The 18,354-nt window shown below is 48.4% G+C and overlaps 1 protein-coding gene across 1 annotated transcript in view; it reads right to left on the reverse strand.

Annotated features, from left to right (window-relative positions):
• Window positions 1–740: 740 nt before the first annotated feature.
• LMF2 (lipase maturation factor 2) overlaps window positions 741–18,354 on the reverse strand; it is a 40,681-nt gene continuing 23,067 nt past the window's right edge. Inside the window, exons 6-14 of the mRNA XM_083461163.1 lie at window positions 16,848–16,986; window positions 14,632–14,766; window positions 12,313–12,418; window positions 10,125–10,221; window positions 7,956–8,138; window positions 5,765–5,933; window positions 4,835–4,946; window positions 2,736–2,844; window positions 741–2,104 (exon numbers count right to left, since the gene is read on the reverse strand). Of these exons, the coding sequence (XP_083317289.1) occupies window positions 1,742–2,104; window positions 2,736–2,844; window positions 4,835–4,946; window positions 5,765–5,933; window positions 7,956–8,138; window positions 10,125–10,221; window positions 12,313–12,418; window positions 14,632–14,766; window positions 16,848–16,986 (1,413 nt within the window). The 3' untranslated portion in view covers window positions 741–1,741. The remainder of the gene's footprint in view (window positions 2,105–2,735; window positions 2,845–4,834; window positions 4,947–5,764; window positions 5,934–7,955; window positions 8,139–10,124; window positions 10,222–12,312; window positions 12,419–14,631; window positions 14,767–16,847; window positions 16,987–18,354) is intronic.

An 18,354-nucleotide genomic window follows, 5' to 3' on the forward strand; every position in this document is an offset into this window, starting at 1 on the left:
AGAAAGGATTTGTGAAGGAGGAGACAATGGGGAGGCTTTTTCCTTTGACCTTGCGGAGAAATGTTTGAGGTCAATTTGGGAGGGACAAAATGGTTTCAGGACTTTCTGGGGGGGGGGGCGTTTCAGACATGTGGCGTATATATATCGATGTACGTGCTTGATTGGTGCATTTATGAACATTTATTGTACATAAGACCTTAATTTTTTTAATTTCAAAATCGGCAGGTTGTGCTCTCTGCTCTTCCTCCACGGCTGGAGGTAGGAAAGCTGAGCACCAGGTTGCTGGAAGCTGCAAGGTGTGTGTGTGGGGGGGGAGACCATTGCCTTTGGGCTCAAATCCTATCACAAAATCAGAGTTGGAAAGGGTCCCAATGGTCATCTAGTCCAACCCCGTGCTATGCAGGTATCTCAGCTAAAGCAGGTGGCCATCTTGCTTGCTGGTCGTCCCCCCCCCCCCAATCTGGGCATCCGGTTGCCCCCTGCGAGAACAGAATGGGCGCTGGCCTAATCCTGCAGGCTCCTATGTTGACAGCATGTTTTGGCTGCACCAGCATGAGATCCGGCTTACTGTGGCAGGAGCCCAACTGGTAGAGCGCCACAAAACTCAAGCAGAGGGTCGGAAAACCTGGCACGGGTTTGAATCCTCTGGGGGCGCCAGACTCCTCACATTCCTGCTCCTGGGGCCCAGACATACAAGACGCTCCCCCCCCAACCCCAAACACACACAGGAGAAAGAAAGCTGGAATGTAAAGGCTTTATTTAGAAAATTATAGATCACTCTGTCTCTGGGCGCCGGCAGCGCACCTCCTTCCTGGGGGGGGGGGGGCATCTGCTAGAATCAACAGGCCCACTGAGGTTGCTGTTCAGGGCCCTCCCACTAGAGGGCAGCAGAGGGGTGGGGGCGGCAAAGCCAATCTCACCTGCCCCCCCAGGTGGAGGGGGAAAGGGAGGCACAATTGAGATCAAGGCAAGGGCCAGGAAAATAGGGGGGGCTGGCCCAGAAAGAAGTTTGCGGGTTGAGGCAAGGCGGCCACTTCTGCTGCCCCTCTTTTTGGGGGGGCACCCACAACCCCACAACAGCGCTCAGCAAGAGAGAAAGGGTTTTCCCCTGGGGGGGGAGCTCCCGTGTAAATCCCCCACACCAAGACCAGCAGACTTTCACACCCAATGCCAGCTCCAGCAGCAGAGCCAAAAATCCAGAGGAGAGAGATTTTTTTATCTAAAAATGAATTGGGGGGGGATACATACTCCCCCCGCACCCAGTTTTCAGGCATCCAGCTCCTCGTGAGGAGCAGGAAGAGCCCCAAGAATTAAACCGCGTTCAATAAGCAGCATCAAATAAAAGAGGGGGTTTTTTGGGGGGGGTGCAGAGGTGTCTTAAGAGGCCAAAGAGGCCTTTTGTCTAGCCTAGAACAGCCTCGTCCTTCGCCTTGGGAAGGGCTTTGGGGGGCCTCTGCCACTTCACGGGCGGCATCTGGGAAAAGCTTTGGGGTGCAGGGAAAGGAAAAGGTTCAACGGGCCCCCAGACCCGAAAGCCCTGTGCAGGTGAAGCAGAGCCCCCCAAACAGGAGGAGGAGCGGGGAGCGAGGGTCAAGAGAGATCCCCAAAGAGACCCGCACCCCAAAAATCTGCGGGCGTTTCTCGCCAAAAGCGGCAGGGCCCTGTGGGAGCATCCGCCAGCCCCTGGAAGGTGGGATTGGGGGCACAGAATGGGGCACCCCTCCAGGAACAGCACCTATTATTATTTCTTCTTCTTGACGTTGCGGGGTCCGTCTGCGGGGGGCTCAGCCAGGCCCCTGGACTTCTCCGCTGCTGCCGCCTCCTTCCTCCTCACTTGCCCGTTCTTCTCGCTGGCGGCCGCCTGGTCTCCTGCGGCCCCGGTGTCCACTTCCGCCCGCTTGCCGCCCTTGGGCTTCCCAGGCCCACTGGGGGCGCCCCCCGCCAGCAGCCAGCCCCCCGCCGCCCTCAGGAGGCAAATGGCAGCCCCCGTGAGGTACAGGGACCAGATGATGGCTGGGCCGCTGTACGGGTGGAGGTACTCTCGAACTCGCTGCAGGGCCGTCGATAGCGGAGCAGTCGGGGCCCTCTTCGGGGAGGCCTTGTCCTACGAGGGAGGGAAGAAAGTGTTGGCAAGGCAAGACCATAGCCCGAGAATCACAGAATTGGGACCCCCAAAGGTCATCCAGTACAACCCCCTGCAATGCAGGAATCTCACCTAAAGCATCCCTGGGCAGGTGGCTCTGCTTAGAAGGAGGGAGAGTCTACTACCTCTCCTGGGAGTCTGTCCCACTTGTTGTTGTTGTTGTTTATACCCTGCCCATCTGTCTGGGTTTCCCCAGCTACTCTGGGCGGCGCCCAACAGAATATTAAAAACACAATCAAACATCAAAAGCTTCCAGAAACAGGGCTGCCTTCAGATGTCTTCTAAAAGTCGGATACAGTGGTACCTCTGGATGCGAACGGGAACCGTTCCGGAGCCCCGTTCACAACATGAGTAGAACGCAACCCACGTCTGCACATGTCGTGATTCGATGCTTCTGCGCATGAAGTCATTTTGGCAAGAATAGGCAGTTCCCCCATATGGGGATCGAACCTGCAACCTTGGCATCATCAGCACCACGCTCTATCCAATGGAACTATCCAAGCACGCCCGATGCTCCTCTGTTCCCCCTGTGCTCATGCACCCCTCCTCACCCTCTTGAAAGGGCACAGGTGCTCCCTGCCCCTCGACTCACCTTAAGCCCATGTTGGACCAAGAGGTTGTCCAGGGCGGGGTCGCCGAGGAAGACGGCCGGGTAGAATTCCTCCTGCCACTGCCGCCTCCACCACCGCTGAGGGAGGGACCTGCAGGGGGGCAGGAAGCGGGAGAATGATTGGGTGCCCTCTTCCCACCTTGGATCAAATCTATGCTTCCAGGTGCCATAAGAAAGCTGCAGAGATAGCACAGGATAGTGCGCACCCTGGAAATGATCTCTTTCAGCTTCTGCCTTCTGGAAGAAGGTCCAGGGTTATAAAGACTAGGACTAGCCGCCTGAGAAACAGTTTCTACCCAAATGCGATTTTGGTTTTAAACGCAGTGTAAGGTAGCACGTCAAAGTGCAAGTAGATAAATAGCTACCGCTCTGGTGGGAAGGTAAACGGCGTTTCCATGCGCTGCTCTGGTTCGCCAGAAGCGGCTTAGTCATGCTGGCCACATGACGCAGAAGCTGTACGCCGGCTCCCTCGACCAATAAAGCGAGATGAGCGCCGCAACCCCAGAGTCGGTCACGACTGGACCTAACGGTCAGGGGGTACCTTTACCTTTAAGGTAGTCTCTATGGGAGTATTTTGTATTTAGTTAAGGGGTATCAGAGTTTTTAGGGAGCTAACTAGGCTGGGATAGCAGGGTTGTTGGTTTCTGAATGTCTGATGTAGATTTTCAATTTCGTTGTTCTGTATGGGACAATGACAATAAAGATTATCATATTGTTATTGTTCAGATGCATTCGTGGTCCACAGCCCCACCCACTCCACACCCGTATCCTGGGAGCAGGAGGCAGAATTCTGCAAAATCTGTTATCGGGGAGGCTTCACGTACGCGAGGATACGCAGCCTGAGCAAAGAACTAGCAGGAACCAGGCAGAGGGGAAGTCTAATGCTGGCTGCTAGAGGGGGAAACGCACAAGGAGGGTTCTGCAAGTAGAGTAAAAACAAAAACTTGTTGAGCAAGTGTTTCAAAGGACTGTGGTTGGATGAGGGGAATGGTGGAGTGAGGGAGTGGCAGAAGTGTGGGAGCAGTCAAACACAACATTCCTTGTTTGCCTAGAATGGACATGCAAGGGGATGTTGGTCCAGACAGTCGAAACTTCTTGTTCCTCCTGGCTGCAGCATCCTTCCTTTTGCATATGACAGAAGGTGGGCGTGACCTAACCTGTCCAGGTAACAAAAGGACAAGTCACGTAGCACACCTCCCTCTCTTTCTTGACTTCCTTTGTTTGACCAGCTTTCAGCTAGGACTGCTCTGCTAGCTCTCAGCTAGCAGAAGCACTGGGACTATTCCCCCATATGGGGCAGATCCACATGTACCTATTTGTAACTAACTCTGCCTTCAGGAATCCAACTCTGAACTGATGTGAGTAAACTTCTTTTATTGACTTTGAATAAGATTGTGGCGTCTTTATTCTTTTAAGAGGGATTCAAGGGAACTTACCAGGAATGTACAATTCAATCTGAGACAGACTGCATTGTGTAATAGTGAGAGGCTCACACGAGCCTGCAACCAGCTATCTGCTGTGCATGTAAAAAGGGGAATATAACTCTGCTACATAAAGGAACTTGCTAGCGCAAGTTAAAAGGGTAAAGGTACCCCTAACTGTTAGGTCCAGTCGCGGACGACTCTCATTTCGCTCTATAGGCCAAGGGAGCCAGCGTTTGTCCACAGACAGCTTCCAGGTCATGTGGCCAGCAGGACTAAGCAGCTTCTGGCGAAGCAGAGCAGCGCATGGAAACGCCGTTTACCTTCCCGGAGTGGTACCTATTTATCTACTTGCACTTTGATGTGCTTTCGAACTGCTAGATTGGCAGGAGGTGGGACAGAGCAACGGGAGCTCATCCTGTCGCAGGATTTTGAACCGCCAACCTTCTGATCAGTGAGCCCTAGGCTCTGTGGCTTAACCCACAGTGCCACCTGCGTCCTTAGCGCAAGTTAGGAAGGAAATTAATAAACAATATATTAATAAACAATATATCCTCTCCTGCCTCCCTGAACATTCCCACGAGAAGATGGTTGAGGAGAGGACGAAACAGCCACGAAGGATTCCCCATCCTCTCCCAGAAAGCGCTGCATGTCACTCACCAATCCTGGCCAGCGTCCGTGAACCAGTATTTGTACAGCTGAGCCCGGATGTAGGTTGGGGGTTTGGAGATGAAGGGGTATTTGGAGTCGTCCACCTGCACGAGATGGATCACTGTGGGAGGGAAAGGAAGTTCTTTCAGGCCCAATGGGTCCGGATGTCCCACCCACTTAGACCCACGGGCCTTTTGTGGGTTTAGGGTAAGAACTGTGTCTGCCACCTTGAGCTCCTTTGGAAAACAAGGTGGGATATACAAATGCAATCACAAACGATATTCCTGATAATCAAAGGAAAGTTTTCCTCTATGTGACAACAGATGCTCATAGCAAAAAATTGGAAAGGGAGAAAAATTCCATCAATGAAAGAGTGGCAAATTAAAATTTGCAAATATACACATCTGGCAAGACTCACAGCATTCATAAGTGGACAATCGGACTAAAAATTAGTAAAAGAATGGGATTGTGCTAAAGAGTATATGAAAAGATATTGTTCTGGAGTAAGTATATCGGTATATAACGAATGAAGCTTTGCAGGGTTAAAGAAAGTGAAAAATGGTGCAAAAAGTATATAGAGTTAATCTACATTAGACACAATAATTTAGAAAGAGTAAAAATTTTGAGGTCTTAGAACAAAGGAAGGAAGTCAATATGTGTATATGTATGTAATGATTAGAATGATGATAAGGTTTTATTTGTAGATGTGTTGTTTTTTTGGTTGTTTCTTTTTCTTGTTTGTTTTGCTTTATTTTGGATTTAATGTTTGTAGTTTCTGTTGTAATTTTGCATTGAAAATAAAAAAAATATTCTTTTTTTTTTAAAACAAATGAACCAACAGCAATAATAACAGAAGTCAGAATTAGACAAACAGCTTGATTAGGAGAAGCTGTAATAAGTCTTCCCCAATATCAGAATTCTGTAATTCCCTCCTCTCACCTTCTTTCTTGCCCTGTAGGAGGCGGTAGACGAAGCCCGTGAACCAGGGGCTGTGCGCTTGGGGAGCCAGGGCGGCAAACCACATCTGCCAGTCGAGGCGAGGCTGGTGCGGGGTCACGACAGGGGGGGCAGCGCTGACGTTGCCCGGCTTGTACATGAAATCAATCTCCTGCAGGCGAGAGGGAGAGAGGGGCACTGATCACACACACATCGCCTGAAGCCTTATATCCCAGCTCAGTGAGGTTCATTGGAAGACCACGGGAAAGTGAGCCTTTGGGTGTCATCGGCCCAGTCCTGTGAGACTCCCTGCCACTTGACACCCAGCAGGTGCCTCCCGAGCAAACTTTTAAATGCCTGCTGAAAACGTCTATATTCCTCCAGGCTTATGCAGGCAATTAAGAACATACCAAACCACTTTCTATTTCTATGACACAGGGATGCACAAATATCTTTACAAATGATATACAGTGGCACCTTGGCTCTCGAACAGAATCTGTTCTGGGAGTCCGTTCAACTCCCGAAACCGTTTGAAAACCAAGGCGCGGCTTCCGATTGGCTGCAAGAGCTTCCTGCGCTCAAGCGGAAGCTATGTCGGATGTTTGGCTTCCGAAAAACGATCAAAAACCAGAACGCTCACTTCCGGGTTTTCAGCGTTCGGGAGCCAAAATGTACAAGTACTAAGGCGTTTGAGAACCAAGGTACGACTGCACATAAATAAATATATATATGTGATATATATAAATAAAACCACCCAAACTCCCAGGATGCTGTGCTTCCACCACCAGCTGCCTCCGAAGTCACGCAAATGACTCATTGGTGCTGCCCCAGCTTGTGCCCGTCCTCCATGAGGTCTAGCACCTTGTGCAAGCATTGTTTTGCCAAAGTCCATGGATGGCATCAGCGGCTGCAGGCAGAAAAGAGGCCCGAATCCTCCTCCAAGAGGAGGATAAAAGTGTGTGGTCTAAAACTGCGTGCACCAAAAACTCCTCTCCTGCGGACTCCACCCACATCAGCTTCTCACGACGGGCTTTATTAAAGCAAAAAGGCTAATTGGACAGTGTCTGAAGGACTTAGGAGCAACAGAACAATATGGCCATCATCAAGAAACTCTGTCCTTGGTATGCCTTTTTTCCCCCTTCTCAGTTTCATTCCCTGGCACCATATTTGTATAAATTAACTATCCCAAAATACAGACGTGCCTTCGCACTGGCCAGACTGGAGGTGATGCCCTCTGATACCAAAAGATTCCAACTGAGAAACGACTCTGCCCCTGTGGAGATGGCCATCTGGAAACAGTGGCTCATGTTCTCCTGTCCTGTCCCCTTTATAAAGATCTGAGGAATGAGATCATCACGCCACACCTACGGTACTTACCATCCCAGGCCGCCCATCTGCAGCCACATTGTTCTTTCCGTTATCAGATCAAAATGATCAGACAACAGCAAAGGTTGCTAGGTTGATCAAGGGTGCAATGAGATTAAGGGCCACTATCTGAACGATAATCTTGGTCATTTGATTGCCCTTTTTACCCATTGTTGTCTTTTTAATTGCACACCGTATTTTTCGCTCTATAAGACGCACCTAGTTTTTGGAGGAGGAAAACAAAAAAAAATATTCTGAATCCCAGAAGCCAGGACTGCCAGCGCGATCACAGCGCAGCGATCCCATTTGCTGTCCTGGTTTATGGGATAGCCACGCACAGCCTCTCCCGGGCAAGGGGAGCCTTTATATTTCAATATTTCAATTGTTGTATTTTAATCTTGTTTTTAAGTTGTATTCGTTCAACTTGTTTTTATTATTGCTTGTTAGCCGCCCTGAGCCCGGCCTTGGCTGGGGAGGGCGGGGTATAAATAAAAATTATTATTCTTATCCCCTGCCCAGGAGAGGCTGTGTGCAACTAAGGCTCCCCCCCCAAGAGTCACACTCCCTTTAAAAAGCGTGCAGTGTGTCCGGCTCTTGGGGGCTTTTCCCCGAGGAGGGAGGAAAAGAGTCGTGCGGCTCTTTAAAGGGAGCGCTGAGCAGAGCCTCCCACCTGCATTCGCCCCATAAGACGCACACACATTCCCCCTTACTTTTTAGGAGGGGAAAAGTGCGTCTTACAGAGCGAAAAATACGGTATATGGCTTGTTTTATGTTGCTATGGCCGTTGGCTAATGCGAATAAAGTTTATCTATCTATCTCCATGAATTACCGTCCATGTTTCCTTGTCATAGCTGCCTTCCAAGACCACCTCGGGACGCCCGCCGACCCCCGTCATCCGCCGGAAGAGGCCGTAGGAGTTGGCGAGCTGGTAGCGGTCGACAGCGCTGAAGAGCTGGTGGACGCTGGGCCAGAGTTTCCCGTTGGACTCGTACTCAATGTAGGTGAAGGGGACCTGGAGCAAGAGAGAGAGAGCAAGGAGGGGAGGGGTTTTTGGGGGGGTCAGCCTCTCCTGGAGACAACGATGCAACAACAGGAACGGCAAGAGCTTAGCTGTCCAAAAAACATGTATCGGGTATGTGGAACCCCGTCTCTGAATGAATGAAGCCCCGTGTTATAAGAAAAAATTGCTCCTTTTCTCTTATGGTGTACCCAAGAGCCCATATAGAGTCCTTAAGTGGGTTCCCTATCGGTAGCAGAAAATAACAGAGGCCAAGCAGAGAATATTGAGAAGCAAAGCAGCTAGCAAGACTTGACGTTTTCATCCCCCAAAAAGTTTTTTTTGATTTGAGTTTCTACTGAAAAGAGGATGCATTTTAATGTTGTATTTTAATCTTGTTTTTAAGTTGTATTTCAATCAATTGTTTTTATACCAGTGTTAGCTGCCCTGAGCCCAGTCTTGGCTGGGGAGGGTGGGGCATAAATAAAATTTAATAATAATGATCTTTATTAAACTGTTGCAACAGGGTCCCCCGGCTCACCCCACGCAGGGAGGGAAAGGAGGAATCCAGAACATTGGTGTGCAAGCCCTTATATAGACTTTTGAAATTGCCTCCCCTGTAGCTCAAGACCACCCCCAAAAACATCATACATGCATCACAGAAAGAGGTGGTCCCCAGCAGAAATTTGAGTGTGTTGCCTCTCTCCTATTTGCCAGGATACCTGATAATGCCTTATTATCCGATTGTCTTTTCTGGGTAGCCTGGCCATTCCTTGGAGATGGTACAGTGGTGCCTCGCAAGACGAAAAGAATCCGTTCTGTGATTCTCTTCGTCTAGTGGTTTTTTCATCTTGTGAAGCAAGCCCATTGACGGATTAGCGGCTTAGCGGCTTAGAAAAAGGGAGGGAAGGGGAAAAAACCAGCAGGAACTCGCAAGACATTTTCGTCTTGCGAAGCAAGCCCATAGGAGATTCGTTTTGCAAAGCACCTCCAAAATGGAAAACTCTTTCGTCTAGCGAGGCATTCGTCTTGCGGGGCACCACGGTAAATACTTAGTTCCTGAATCTCTTACGCACGTTGATAGTGTGCTCAGCTTAACAGATACTTGCCAGACTGTATTCACAGGGAGGTGTAAGCAGCCCCTACAGTCCAAAGACAATTGGAAAGCTTTCCCCATTTCCTTCCTCCTGGCAGAAAAATCTTTGAGGTCAAATTGGGAGAGTCAAAATGGCTTCAGGATTGTTCTCCTGTACTATTTCAGAGACACGGTTTATATACTTATGTATGTGTTTGCCTTGTACATTTATGAACATTTATTTCATATATGTAAATGTAAAGGGACCCCTGACCATTAGGTCCAGTCGTGGCCGACTTGGGTTTTGGCGCTCATCTCGCTTTATTGGCCGAGGGAGCCGGCGTACAGCTTCTGGGTCATGTGGCCAGCATGACTAAGCCGCTTCTGGCGAACCAGAGCAGCACACGGAAATGCCGTTTACCTTCCCGCCAGAGCGGTACCTATTTATCTACTTGCTCTTTGATGTGCTTTCAAACTGCTAGGTTGGCAGGAGCAGGGACCAAGCAATGGGAGCTCACCCCGTCGCGGGGATTCGAACCGTCGACCTTCTGATCGGCAAGTCCTAGGCTCAGGGGTTTAACCCACAGCGCCACCCACGTCCCCTTTCATATATATAAGACCTTAGAATTCCTATAACACCAGGACTCCCCACCACTAGGGATCCCTTTCCAAGTGAGAGCAACTGTTAGGGGGGCTTTGCTTTCCCCCAATTTGCTTCAAAAGGAAACAACAGGACAATATATTCATTCCACAGTGAGATGCAAGGTTCATATTTATACGAAAAGCACCCCTCCCTCCCACTTCTCTTTCCCCTGCCATCGTTCAAAGGTGCCATTTTTCTTATTTCTGAGTTGGCACATTTGGCAGCTTTCGAGGCCCACGCAAGACGTCATCCCTTTCCCCAAGCTGTCGCCTGATTTACTCACCAGGCTGATGGTAAACATCCCGAGAGCCGCAGTGGCGAAGATGGCCCACTGGGTGGCGCTCCAGAGCTTCCAGAAAAAGCCACGGGTGCAAGCACTCCTATGGGGGGGGGGGGGAGAGAGAAAGAGGGCAAATAAAGAGGGCAGCAAATTAACTTCTGCCATCTCTTATTTTATTTTACAGTTCAGTTTTTATTCGTTTATAAACAATACATCCAATCACCTCGAAACACCAAAACACAAAAGCGTTGCGAACAAACCACCACCAATACAAAAAAGGACAATATATAACTGAAAAAGGAAAGAATAAAGCAACTTTCTTCTCCACCTGACGACTTCCTCTGCCTCCTTTATTTCCTTGTTAACTGCATCTGTTGTTTTTTTAGTAAACTTAACCAATACTAAATGTTGTTTGTATTCCTTTTAAACTTGTGTTATTACAAGAGTTAATCAAAGCATATTAAGGATTTGATGTGGGGACAATGTTCTTTTAAATATATAGTCTACAGATGTCCCACTCTTTGTTATACTTTTGGATCGACCGGTCCCTGGCCTTTTCTGTCGTGTTTGCTAATTCTATATACAGTGCTACCTTGGTTCTCAAACGCCTTGGTACTCAAACAACTTGGAACCCACACACTGCAAACCCAGAAGTGTTCCGTTTTGTGAACTTTTTTCAGAAGCCGAACATGCTCCGTTTTGAGCGTTATGCTTCCGTTTTGAGTATTATGATGCGGTGTGTCTGTTTTTGCTATTTATTTTGCGTTCTTGTGGCTTTTTTTTTTCTTTTTGTGACTGTGTAGAAGCCAGTTCAGCTACTGATTGTGTACATTGATTATTGCTTTCACTTTATGGATCAGTGGTCTCATTAGATAGTAAAATTCATGTTAAATGGCTGTTCTGGGGGTTGTTTTTAAATTTTGAGGTATTTAGTAAAGAGTTACAGTCATACCTCATGTTAAGTGCACTTCACGGTTTTTCAGGTTACGTCCCGTGGCGACCCGGAAGTACCATAAAGGGTTACTTCTGGGTCTTGCCGCTCGCGCATACGCAGAAGCGCCAAATCGTGCTATGCACCTGCACAGATACGGCACTTCAGGTTTTGGGCTTTTCATGTTGTGAATGGGCCTCCGGAACGGATCCCGTTCGCAACCAGAGGTACCACTGTACATTAGAACTGAAAAATATATACAGTGGTGCCTCGCAAGACGAAATTAATTCGTTCCGCAAGTTTTTTCTTCTTGCGAGTTTTTCGTCTTGCGAAGCACGGTTTCCCATAGGAATGCATTGAAAATCAATCAATGCATTCCTATGGAAACCGCCTTCAGACCAGGTCCGGGGACAGTTTGTCCCCCGACCTCTTCTGAAGGCTGGGGGGGGGGGGGGGGACAAGGGCTTTTCTTCCCACCGCCAGCCTTCAGAAGGCTGTTCTGAAGGCTGGCAGTGGGAAGAAAAGCCCTTCTCCCCACCTCCCGCCCCGCAAGCTCCGGGGACAGGAGGGCTTTGCTGCCGCCCGCCAGCATTTTAAAAGCCCCCGCTGTCCCGGGGCGATTTTAAATGCTGGTGGGCGGCAGCAAAGCCTCCGCTGTCCCGGGGCGATTTTAAAATGCTGGCGGGTGGCAGCGAAGGCTTCGCTGCCGCCCACAAGCATTTTAAGATCGCCCGGGACAGCGGAGAAGTCTCCGCTGTCCTGGGAAGGCAGGCGGGGGGGAGCAAAGACTTTTGACCCCCGCCGGCCTTCAGAAGAGGTCCAGGACCTCTTCTGAAGGTCGGCGGTGGGCGAAAGTCTTTGCTCCCGACCGCCAGCATTTTAAAAGAGGTCCCCGGAGATTTCCCTATGGGCTTTCTTCTTGCGAAGCAAGCCCATAGGGAAATTTGTCTTGCGGAACGACTCAAAAACGGAAAACTCTTTCGTCTTGCGAGTTTTTCGTTTTGCGAGGCGTTCGTCTTGCGAGGCACCACTGTAAAATGCTATAATATAAAGGTTAGTTTTGAAAGCCAAGAGGTGGGAGGGAAGGAAGTTGACAGGCTCTAGGGAGCCAAAGAAATGGACAAGAATGATGTGATTATATACGTTTAAACGGAAAAGTAATAAAAAAATATTTTTTAAAAAAGGAAGAAAAGAAAGCAGCAGGGACACTTCCGAGGCCCCAAAAGACACCGCTTCCCCCTTTACCTGTGAGGCACTCACCTGTACCCAGCCTGAAGGATCTCCCAGACCAGAGAGGCAAGTCCGATGGCCGCCAGAGGGAGGGTCACCATCCGCAACCACAGCATGAACTCGTGGTAGGTGAAAGCTGGAGAGAGACAGACAAGTCGTCCACGTACGTGAAAAAGCCAGGAGCAGGGGTGACAAGCCCCCAGCCCAAATCAGTGAACTTTAAACTAAGAATCAGAGAACAGTAGGCACCCCTATGGTGTCTCCCGAGACAGACGGGGCCCCAAAACAGAACCACAGATGCACCCTTTCAGAAAGATTCCTGGCTCAGTGCTAAGCTTGGCAAGCAGAATGTCCCAGGTTCAGACCCTGATGGTCTCTCCAGGCAGGGCTAGCACAGGCCTTGCCTGAAACCTTGCTGAGCTGCTGCCAGCCTGTGTCCGGTAGTACTGCGCTGGATGGACCAGGCGTCTTCCTCGATGCAAGGCAGATCCCCATGCTCCGCATTCAAAAGAACTCAGTTTTTGAATGTGGCAGCATCTACACTGCGGAACTCCCTGCCTATTGATAGCAGGCAAGCAGCTTCACTTCACTTTTTTCGGCGCCTCCTAAAAACATTTTCGTTCAGACAAGCCTCTCCTGATGTATACAGAGTTGGTGCAAGCTCTGTTTTTGGGCCTATCATTATTTTAACTTCAGGAATGCATTAAATTATTGTTGCTCTTTTTTCTGGGTGGTAATTTTATTGCTTTATCTCATTTTTGTAAACCATGTTGAGGGGTTTTTTATTATTAAAAAAATACAATCAAGCAGTGTACGCATTTTATGAAAGAAAGAATGTTCCCACGAATTGAACAATTTCCTTTATGGTATTAAATTTTCCTGGTGCCCAAATTGGCACATTTTGACCTTAGATCATCAGGCTTGGTTTCCAGACCCTTGATCATTTTGGTTGCCCTCCTCTGCCCACCTTGCAGCTTGTCAACATCCTTCTTAAATTGTGGTGCCCAGAATTGTGGTGACCAAGGCAGAACAGAGCAGGAACATTACTCCCTTTGATCTGGACACTAGACTTCTGTTGAAGTTACTGTTCATTGTCATCGATGGCAAAAGCCACACATTCTTTCCATAGGAAAAAAGCAGTGCAAAGCCCTCAACGATTTATATGGATATTCTCAGGGCTGGATTTAGGTTTGATGAATCCCTCAGCTACTGAAGGTAAAGGGGCCCTTGATATGTCCAGCTGTCCTTTGCCAACAACAAATTGTCACTGTTTTTCGTGTGGAATATATGCTATATAGTAATTTATGGACCCAATAGGTATCTCAAGCCATTTGCACATGTTGCTATGCACCCAGTCCATGCAGAATGTAGGCACCCTATACAGTGGTGCCTCGCAAGACGAAAAGTATCTGTTCTGTGATTCTCTTCGTCTAGCGGTTTTTTCGTCTTGCGAAGCAAGCCCATTGACGGATTAGCGGCTTATCTGCTGATCGGATCAGCTGAGAAGCGGCTTAGCGGCTTAGAAAAAGGAGGGGGAAAGGAAAAAACCCCCGCAGGAACTCGCAAGGCATTGTCGTCTTGCTAAGCAAGCCCATAGGAAATCCGTTTTGCGAAGCACCTCCAAAACGGAAAACCCTTTCGTCTAGTGGGTTTTCGGTCTTGCGAGGCATTCGTCTTGTGGGGCACCACTGTATATAGAAAGGAGCAAACCAGTGATATTTTAGGGTGCAGGCGAGCAGGCAGGGCCCATTACTTACATCCTAGGATCCTACGCAACACAAAACACTCTTGTTGTATGTAGGTTTCCTTTTGTTTTTTATGTTATATTTTGGAAATGTACATCCAGGTTTTCTTCCCTTTAAATTTTTTGGGGGCCCCCAAAAGAGTGGGAGTGTAAGCTATAGCTTGTTTAGCTTATACGTAAATCTGGCACTGGCATATTCTATTTTCATCCTGCCACGATTATGGCAGCATCTTGCTCCCCGACGTTTCTTTTTAAAAATTCTTTATTACAAAATAATTTACGTAACAAAAAACACCATAAACAGACTAACACCAGCTCATTTGACATTGTATACCCTTTAACTTCCGATTCACCTCATTGTGCTTTTTATACCTTACTAGTCTATACGCACTTCATTTTTTATTATTCATTTTGGTTAATTATCAGAAAAAAAATTACTTTATAAATTCCTCAAACTTCAAGATTCAATCCAAATCTGTCAGGAGATTTGTGTTATTACAGTACTTTTTAAGATATTCTTTGAACGTTGTCCAATCTTTACTAAATTTCTGGTTAGAATTTACCCGTCATCCTTGCAAGTTCTGAGTATTCTGACGTTTCCATACCTGCCTTCGACTCAATCAGCTTCTTCTCCCAGTTGACCTTCAGGTCGAAGTAAAGAGCCGTCCAGTAGACCAGCAAGCCATAGGCGCCCAGTTCGGACAGAAGAGACATGACGGACGCCAAGCTGGGAGGCCAAGCTGCGGACAAGAGACAACATGGAGCAATGCAAGGATGGAGGAGGGTGGGGTGGGCATGGAGGGGCCGTGGACACCCCCCCCCCTAGATGGGTCACTGGGCAGAGAGGGCGGAGAGAGCGACTCAAAATTCTCACCTGCTTTGAGGGAAGAGAGTTTCAAGGCTGATGCAGCAGCCCCAACCTCCCACTGGGGGAACTCAAAATATCTATCTTCCTAGAAGTTTGGGGGACAGGAGGTGGGCGGGTGTGGAGGACTCCCTGGTCGTGAATGGGGCAACTGTGCCCCTGAAGGACCAGGTGTGCTGTCTACCAGCTCCATCTGGTACGCAGGATGAGACCCTCCCTGTCCACAAAACTGTCTGCCAGAGTGGTGCATGCTCTAGTTATCTCCCGCTTGGACTCCTGCAATGTGCTCTACGTGGGGCTACCTTTGAAGGTGATTCGGAAACTACAACTAATCCAGAATGTGGCAGATAGACTGGGGACTGGGAGCAGCCGCCGAGACCACATAACACCGGTCTTGAAAGACCTTCATTGGCTCCCAATGAATGGCTCCGAGCAGAATTCAAAGCGTTGGTGCTGACCTTTAAAGCCCTAAATGGCCTCAGCCCAGTAGACCTGAAGGAGCGTCTCCACCCCCATCGTTCTACCCGGACACTGAGGTCCAGTTCCGAGGGCCTTCTGGCGGTTCCCTCCCTGCAAGAAGTGAGGTTACAGGGAACCAGGCAGAGGGTCTTCTTGGTAGTGGCACCCGCCCTGTGGAACGCCCTCCCACCAGATGTCAAAGAGAAGAACTACCAGACTTTTAGAAGACATCTGAAGGCAGCCCTGTTTAGGGAAGCTTTTAATGTTTAATAGGCTATTGTATTTTAGTGTTTTGTTGGAAGCCGCTCAGATTGGCTGGTATAAATCATCATCATCATTATTGTAGATAGGAAGGAGTTCACTGCTCAGAATTTGTGCTAAGGTGGTCTTATTGCTGCTCCGCAGTGGCATCGCCTAAAGGGGTGCTAAGAGTTACCCGGGAGGGAAGGAGGGGGCGATGGAAGCATGAGTCAGACTTTGAAAAGGTTCCCAAATACTTTTTGGTGCCCGGCCCTCTTGACTCGATAAACTCATCCCCTGCACCTCCTACCCTACAAAAAACATTACTTAGAATATTGTAATGATGATGATTATGATGATTCTATTATTGGTACCCCGCCTATCTGACTGAGCCGCCCCAGTCACTCTACATTGGCTCCCGGGACGTTTCCGAGCACAATTCAAAGTGTTGGTGCTGACCTTGACAGCCTTAAACGACCTCAGCCCAGTAGACCTGGAGGAGCGTCTCCACCCCCATCGTTCTGCCCGGACACTGAGGTCCAGCTCCGAGGGCCTTCTGGTGGTTCCCTCCCTGTGAGAAGCCAAGTTACAGGGAACCAGGCAGAGGGACTTCTCGGTGGTGGCACCCACCCTGTGGAACGCCCTCCCACCAGATGTCAAAGAGATAAACAACTATCTGACTTTTAGAAGACATCTGAAGGGAGCTCTGTTTAGGGAAGCTTTTAATGTTTAATGCTGTATTTTTTAATAGTCTGTTGGGAGCCGCTCAGAGTGGCTGGGTATAAATTGTTGTTGTTAAACATTAAAAAAAACTTTAAACATTAAAAAGCTTCCTGATACCGGGCTGCCTTCCGACGTCTTCTAAAGGTTGTACAGTTACTCATCCCCTTGACATCTGTTGGGTGGGTGCCGCTACCGAGAAGGCCCTCTGCCCGGTTCCCTGTAACCTCACTTCTCGCAGTGAAGGAACGCAAAGCCCACCAAGAAAGATAGTAACACAACATTCGAAAAAGCAACCATGAAATGCACATTGATTCAAAACCCAGTGAAAACTATTTGGCTTAATTCAACACTGGAGGGGGACGACGACTTGATCTGGTGATGCCAGATTCTTGAACTCGGCACCCCCAGTGCCCCCTCCCTCTTGGCAACCTCCCAGAGGACACCAGCACCCACCTGGGGATCAGATGATGCAGCCCCTCCCCGTCGCTAGCCCTGGACCCATTTTACAGAGCCACGGAGACCAAAGCCGCTTACCGGCTGCCGTTTTCTTCCTGCCGTGGCCCAGCCACATCCCCAAATGTTCGTCATCCAGGAGGGAGAAGCTCAGCACGATGGTGAGAAGGTTGAAGAAGTTGTAGTTGCCCGTGGCGATGATGAGGAGCTGCAGGAGGACCTGGAAAGGGTTTCGGAAACCTGTCGTTATGATCTTAAACCTAGGTTTTAAAAGAGAACCCACCCATCCCACGACCAGATGCAAACGGACAGGGACAGGGTCTATACAAAGAAGCGCATTTATCTTTTTTTATATATATATATAATATTTATTCAAAATTTAGGATTTCAAAAAGAAAAAAGAACAATACAAAATATAAAAAAGAGTACAACAATAACAGAAAAAAGAAAAAGAAGGTATAAAAATACATTCAATTAAGAAAAAAGAAAAATAAATTAAAAAAGGAACAGATTAAACCTTTACATAACTTTCTTCCTTTACTTATTTCCTTGACCTCCTCACACCTCCCAATTTTGTATTCTAATTCAAATCATTTTTTCAGCAAATCCTTCCAACCTTATTTTCATTTAAGTAATTTAATTTAAAATAATATAGTTTAACGTCCTCTCTTTCATCACTTTCATCAATTCATTTTTACTTAATCCTTTATATCATATCTACAGAAGCGCATTTATCAGGGCCGAGAATAGATGTATTTGCAAGAGAATCTCCACAGCCCAGCTGAAAGTTTGAGCGTATTACACCGATCCTGGTCTGACTGCACTGGCTACTGATTAGTTTCCGGGCCCAATTCAAAGTGCTGGTTTTGACCTATGAAGCCTTAAATGGCTGAGGACCGCAAGACCTCAAGGACCGCCTCTTTCCATATGAACCCACCTGGACCCTGAGATCATTTTCTGAGGCTTCCTCCTTGAGAGGTCCGGAGGGTGGCAACACGAGAACGGGGCCTTTTCTGCAGTGGCTCCCTGTGCATGGAATGCTCTCCCCAGGGAAGTTCGCCTGGCACCTTCATTATACAGTTATACCTCGGGTTACAGACGCTTCAGGTTGCGTTTTGTGGGTTACGAACCTGCCGAAACCCAGAAGTACTGACACAGGTTACTTCTGGGTTTCGGCGGTCGCGCATGCACAGAAGCGCTAAATGGCGCTTTGCACATGTGCAGAATCGCAACCCGCGTGTGCGCAAACGTGTCGCTGCGGGTTGCGAACGTGCATCCAGCACGGATCACGTTCGCAACCTGAGTGTCCACTGTACTCCTTTGGGCGCCAGGCAAAAACATTCCTTTTTAATCAAACCTGATTGACACCCTATGCCCTTTTAAAAAGTGGTCCGTTTTGAGAGGTTGTTATTGGGCTATTGTTCTTATTTTGATTTTATATACAGTGGTGCCTCGCAAGACGAAAAGAATCCGTTCTGTGATTCTCTTCGTCTAGCGGTTTTTTCGTCTTGCGAAGCAAGCCCATTGAAGGATTAGCGGATTAGCACTATTAGCGGCTTTCAGCGGCTTATCTGCTGATCGGATCAGC

Source organism: Podarcis liolepis (assembly GCF_965112155.1).
Source record: "Podarcis liolepis genome assembly, chromosome: 10".
Classification (NCBI taxonomy): domain Eukaryota; kingdom Metazoa; phylum Chordata; class Lepidosauria; order Squamata; family Lacertidae; genus Podarcis; species Podarcis liolepis.